The sequence below is a fragment of the Martes martes genome (genome assembly GCF_963455335.1).
Source record: "Martes martes genome assembly, chromosome: 7".
In the NCBI taxonomy this organism is placed as follows: Eukaryota; Metazoa; Chordata; class Mammalia; order Carnivora; family Mustelidae; genus Martes; species Martes martes.
In genome coordinates, this window is record NC_137894.1 from 31,248,977 (window position 1) to 31,254,976 (window position 6,000).

Below are 6,000 nucleotides of genomic sequence, written 5' to 3' on the forward strand. Positions count from 1 at the left end.
CAAGGAGGTAATATGTGTAAATCCTGGAGAGAAAAAAGTTTTATTATTTGCCAAAGACATGATTTGTTTACCTAGGAAATCCAAAAGAATCAATTGGAGAAACTTACAAGAATAAAAGAGCTCAATCAGATGGCTGATATAAAAAATTAGGAGGCTTAGAGGATGTTAATGATAACCAGCAAGAAATAGTAATAGAAAAGATTTTATTCACGGGGTCATTAAATATTATAAATTTAACTATAATTTAAAAGTCCAAGAGGTATATCCATAAAACTATAAAACTCCAAAGATATAACCAGAGATGACGACAACTCTCCCCAGATTTCATACAGTTTCAGTCAAAATCCCAATGAATATGTAAGTTTTCTTTTTTTTTTTTTTAAAGACTTTATTTATTTGACAGAGAGAGAGAGAGAGATCACAAGTAGGCAGAGAGGCAGGCAGAGAGAGAGGGGGAAGCAGGCTCCCTGCTAAACAGAAAGCCCAAGGTGGGGCTCAATCCCAGGACTCTGGGATCATGACCTGAGCCAAAGGCAGAGGCTTAACCCACTGAGACACCCAGGTGCCCCGAATATGTAAGTTCTGAAACTGCATCAACTCTAAGAACATAAGAAAAGCAAAAGCACTCCTGAAGAAGATGGGAATTTGGCCCAAGCAATTCCCTATGGCAGTAATGATTAGCATAGCAATAGTTGGATCATCAGCACAAAACAGGTATTTACAAACATAGTGATTACTTGGGCATTTAGTACAGGATGGAATGGGCACTTGAGAGGAAGGCAAGAGTGGATTATCCAATAAAAGTTGAGAGGAACCAGCTTTCCATTTGGAGAGAAAAGCAAAGTGAGGACTCCTACTTTATACCACCAAGAAAAAGAAATTCCATTCGAATTAAAGGTTCAATTATAAACATAAAACCATGAGATTGTTAAAATAGAATATAAGAAAATATTTTTAACATTGGCCTGGGGAAAAAAAAAATCTTTCCTAGCACGATCAAAGCAGGACACCATGGAGTGACCAGGCGGCTCAGTGGGTTAAGCCTCTGTCTTCGGCTCAGGTCATGATCTCAGGGTCCTGGGATGGAGTCCTACATCGGGCTCTCTGCTCGGCGGGGAGCCTGCTTCCTCCCCGCTCTCTCTCTGCCTGCCTCTCTGCCTACTTGTGATCTCTCTCTGTCAAATAAATAAATAAAATCTTAAAAAAAAAAAAAAAAAAGCAGGACACCATGCAGGAAGACAGGGAGGAATTGGATGCTATAAAATGAAAAATTTAAACACAATCCCTCATAGGAAATGAAATGACCAAGGTCAACAGGGGAAAACATTTGGACTGTTAGTGGCTCTGAAATTAGAGACTAATTTCTTGAAGGAAAAAACCAAATAGGCAAAGGACCTAAATAGGCAATTCACAAATGAAGGAAAAAAACAATGGCCAAGAAACATACCAAAAGCCACTAAATCTTAACAACAAACAAGAAAAATCTAAATTCTAGTGTCTGTCGAGGAATCTGCGCGAGAGGCATTCTGGGAGAGCCAGTGGTACAAGTCCAAGCAGAGCCAGAAGCAAGCCACTATCAGTTTTAGGAGGAATTCAGTTCTGAGTGTGTACCCAGTGGGCAAAGAATGCGTTAGCTATGCAGATCTCCTAAGGAACACTGCTAAGAATCTTACAGGAGCAATCTCCTTACAGCAGGAAGAGTTCATGTAGGTATGCTACCTTTCTGGCTAAAAAGGGGAAATTAGAATTTATAAGACAATATACCCCTACCTGTGCATATATTCATAAAGAAACTCTGGAAACGTTCAAAACTGGTAACAATGATGAACTGTGGGTAGAGGAGAAGTGGGAGGACAGAGTGACATGGAGACTGGCCCCTCTCTTTATAAACTGTGTAATTTTTTAAACCATACAAATATAGTCTCAAAAATGCTGAATTAAAAATCTTGTACTGTTCAATAAAAATAATTTTAAGTGGAATCAATAGTTTGTTTGTTTTTTTCCATATAGACATTCCAAGATGGCAGGGTGTTATGGTTTTGACTTTTCAGACAGAAACTAAACTACCTGCATCTCATTGAGAATCTAACCATATACCCACACTCCCTGGCGGTGACATGGAAAATTCCACTGTAAGACTTTCTAAAGGGCAGTTTGGTAACATGTATCAAAGTGTAAAATTTTCATACCCCTGCACTGCAATAGCATTTCCAAAATTTACCCTGCAGAAATGACGGGATAAGTGTTAGTAAAGATGATTCTGCGGCATTACTTATTACAGGGGAAACGGTTAACGGTTACTATCCATTTGCATGGGATAACATAAACCGTGGGCATGGCCCCAGATGCTGTCGGTCTGCGGACCACACTCTTGAGTTGCAAAACCCTGGGAGTTCCTTATCTCACATTTCCAGCCGTGTGACCCTTAAGATCTCTGCTCCCCGCACCATCTACCCTGCTCTGGGAGGTGCCACCCCACCCTGGGCCAGCGGGCTCACCTCGTCAACATAGGGGGGCAGTGGATGGGGTTGGAGCAGAAGATGTTGTTGGACTTGCGCATGCCATCCAGGAACTCCCGCACTGACTGGCTGCGGAGCTCCGCCAGGGGCCGGACCTCGTGCTTGACGAACCACTCGTGCGCCTCGAAGCACTTGGCACAGAGGAGCTTCTCACACTCGAAACACCAGAAGTCCGCGGATTCTTTGCAGCGGTTGCAAACGGCCTGCACATCCACGATCTGCCTGTACACCGACAGGCGCCGCTGTAGACTCTCGAAGAAGACATTATCCAGCACCAGCGAGTCAGTGCCTAAGGGCCCCGGCAGCTGGCAGATCGGGCACTGCAAGCCTGGCGCCTCCAGGCATCCTGAGCACAGCGTGTGCAGACAAGGCAGCAGCTTGGGGCACTTGGCTTCTACATGGCATGCCTGGCAGCGCAGGAATTGGAATTCCTCTTCCAAGGCTTGCTGGGGGACCAGAGAGGTTGGGGTGAGCCTGAAATCCAGGAGTCCCCACCCACCAGACCAGCTCCTGAGGCTGGAGGCTGGGAGTGGGACTCCATATTCCATTCCGGGCAGTCATTCGATGATACAAAACCCAGGCTTCCCAGGACCACACTCCCCCACTTACTCAGTTCTTTCTGCTCTCACTCCCCAATGGACTGAGCATCTACTTCCCATAAGACACAGTACTGGTCCTGAGATCCACGGAGGGATAAATCCCTGCCTTCCTGGGACTCCATGTAGAAAGGAGATCCATTAAGTGTATCTCATATAGCATCATATAAAGTGCGTGCCGTGGTTTGGTGGCTCCTTAGAGAGTTAAACACAGGACTACCATATAACCCAGCAATTTCATTCCTAGATATATTTCCCCAAATAGCTGAAAACAAGTACCCAAACAGATACTTGCACATCCATGTTCATAGCACCGTTAGGCACAAGAGCCAAAAGGTAGAAACAACCCAAGTGTTCATCAAGGGATGACTGGATAAACACAAGGGGTCTACACGTGCAATGGACTATCATTCAGCTTTAAAAAGGGAAGGTGGGGGGTGCTGGCTGGCTCAGCTGGTGAGCATGTGACTCCTGATCTCTGTCTTGTGAGTTCAAGCCCCATCTTGGGTGTGTAGAGGTTACTTAAAAATAAAATCTTTACCGATAAATAAATAAAATAAAAAGGAAGGGACTTCTCATACATGCTATGAAAACCTTGAAGACATTATGCTAAGCAAAATAAGCCAAACACAAAAGGACAAATATTGCACAGTCCACTTATATGAAATATCTAGACTAAGCAAATCCACAGCAACAGAAAGTAGTCTGGAGGTTATCAGGAGTTGGGACAAGGGGGTAATAATGAGCTACCACCTAAGGAGTACAGTTTCTGCTGAGGGTGATGAAAAAACTTCTGGAAACAGATGGTGGTGGGTTACCCAACACTGTGAGATACATGTAATGCCACTGAGATGTACGCTTAAAAACAGTTAAGTTCTTGGGGTGCCTGGTGGGCTCAGTCAGTAGAGCAGGCAACACTTGATCTCAGGGTTGCAAGTTCGAGCCCCACATGGGGAGTGGAGATTCCTTACAAAAAATAAAATCTTTAAAAACATGGTAAGTTCTACATTATGGATATTTTATAGCAAAAATAAAAAGTGCTTACGATACAGTACCTGGTCCATGAGGTGTGTTCATAATTAAGTAATACTACTCCTAGTTCTAATAATGCAAATTATAAAAATCACCGCAACCTGGTGCTTTCACGAAGGGGAGCCTAAAGGGCCTGGGAGAACATAGAGCAAGGGATGTAAGTAGCTCCTCTGGGGGAGGAAGGCAGCTGGGGAGTTTGTCGGAGAGAAGGCTGAGGCAAGTTTCCGGGAGGACCTTGTAAGCCCCTTGCGGGGGTGGACTGGGCATGCAGGGTGCTCCAAGACAAGGATCCTGGAGATACCCTAGCGGAGAAACCACCACAGGAGCTCCGAGGCCTTACCCAGGGCACGTCTCTCATCTGGGCCAGTTTTCCACTTTCTGACCTGGGAACTTGGGTTTTGGTTTTCCACACCTGGGACATGTCCCCGGCTCCAGGCCTGCGCAGTAGGGCTCCTCCCGCCATTCTCCCTAATCCGTGCACCTTCTCCCGAGGCAGAGGCTTAGGGGGCGGGTCGCCAGAGTGAGCAGACAAGTCCAGTCCCAAGTGTCAGGGACCCTCAGCGTCTTGCCCCCTGTTCGTGGAGAATCGCAGCCGAGAGAGGCTCCCCTAACTCATCCTGCTGCCCTTTTCTACTCTCACGTACCTTACCCCGGCCAAGAGGGTCAGGACCCAATACCTGGTTTTCTCTCTGTGTCACTCTTTAAGGTACTTGGTCAAGTTGCCCTCTCCCTTCCCACCTCTACCCGCATCGTAGCGAATCAACAAAGCCTAAACCCCATCTCCCCAAACCCAGTAGTACCTCCGCGGGGCTGGGGCTGGGCTGGTGGCCTTCGGGGACGGACTCCGGGGGAGGCATGGTGGGCGTGTGGGGCAGTGCGGGGTCTTGCTGGGGACCCGGAGATCCGGCGGGTGCAGGCTCCTGCTGCATGGATCACTGCACAGTTTCGATTCTCGGTTTTGAGCTTGAGGGGCGGGAGGGGAAGCGGAACGAGAGGCGGGCGCCAGACGCGGTAGTCCCCTTAGCCTGTCCGAAAGGGGCGGTGCCCGCTCAGGGCCCGCCTCCCGAGAGGAAGTGAGACAGAGCGAGGGGCGGTTCTAGGGGCGGAGAGGCCGGCGGTGGGCTTGGAGGACACGCCCAGAGCCGGAGGGAGGATTGGGAAGAGAGGAGACGCTCAGCTGACCTGGGGGAGAGGGGACCGTGGCAGAGCAGAGCAGAATGGAGGCGGCGGCCGCTCTAGGCTTTGGGCCCCGTAACGGAGATGAGCCGCAGGTGGCTCTGCTTTGGAGGAACTCCAGGTCTAGTGGAAGAGCAACAGTTACCTAAGGTTTTCACACAATAGAGGGACTGGCTGGAAAGGAGATCCTCAGCTGGGACTTGAAGGAACTTGGGATGGGGCAGGGAGAGCTTGGAACAGCACGTGCAAAGGCCTGGAGGTTTGAAACAGGAGAGTCTGTTTAAAAACTAGTTTTCGTTATTTTCAGATTTAAGAGGGGACCCATGAGGGGGATCAGGGCTAAGAAATTGGACCAGGTCTGTGGGTGACAGTGAGTTTAGAATCCAGAAACATGACCCAACATGCATGTTGGAATGGTAACTCTGACAACCTAGGACCGTGGCCTGGTCTAGGACAATGGTTGTGGGATGCAGAGGAGGGATCTGAGTCAGAGACGCTGGGAGGACACTGAGTGGGGCTGAGGGGAACCGGACGGTGCCTTGGGTGACAGCTAGAGAGGTTGGTGAGTCTGAGGCAGAGGAGCAGGGAGGGAAGGGGGAGAGCTGGTGAGCAGATATGAAGACAGTGAGGAGGGAGCAAGTTAGCTCTTGATCAAAGGAGAAGCATGCCAGCTCCCA

At 48.1% G+C, this 6,000-nt stretch overlaps 1 protein-coding gene across 11 annotated transcripts in view; it reads right to left on the minus strand.

Annotated features, from left to right (window-relative positions):
* Positions 1-5,205, minus strand: part of PML (PML nuclear body scaffold) — a 41,097-nt gene extending 35,892 nt beyond the window's left edge. For 7 of the 11 annotated variants that reach the window (XR_013967152.1, XR_013967153.1, XM_080808922.1 and 4 more), the window contains exons 1-2: positions 4,948-5,127; positions 2,499-2,965 (exon numbers count right to left, since the gene is read on the minus strand). Coding sequence is in view for 9 of the 11 variants with exons in the window: in XM_080808922.1 (XP_080665048.1) it covers positions 2,499-2,965; positions 4,948-5,076 (596 nt within the window). In the remaining 2 variants the exon portion in view is untranslated. Of the gene's footprint in view, positions 1-2,498; positions 2,966-4,947 lie in introns of all 11 variants that reach the window. The other 4 variants (XM_080808923.1, XM_080808929.1, XM_080808928.1 and 1 more) reach the window with 1 other exon arrangement.
* Between the last annotated feature and the right edge of the window lie 795 nt (positions 5,206-6,000).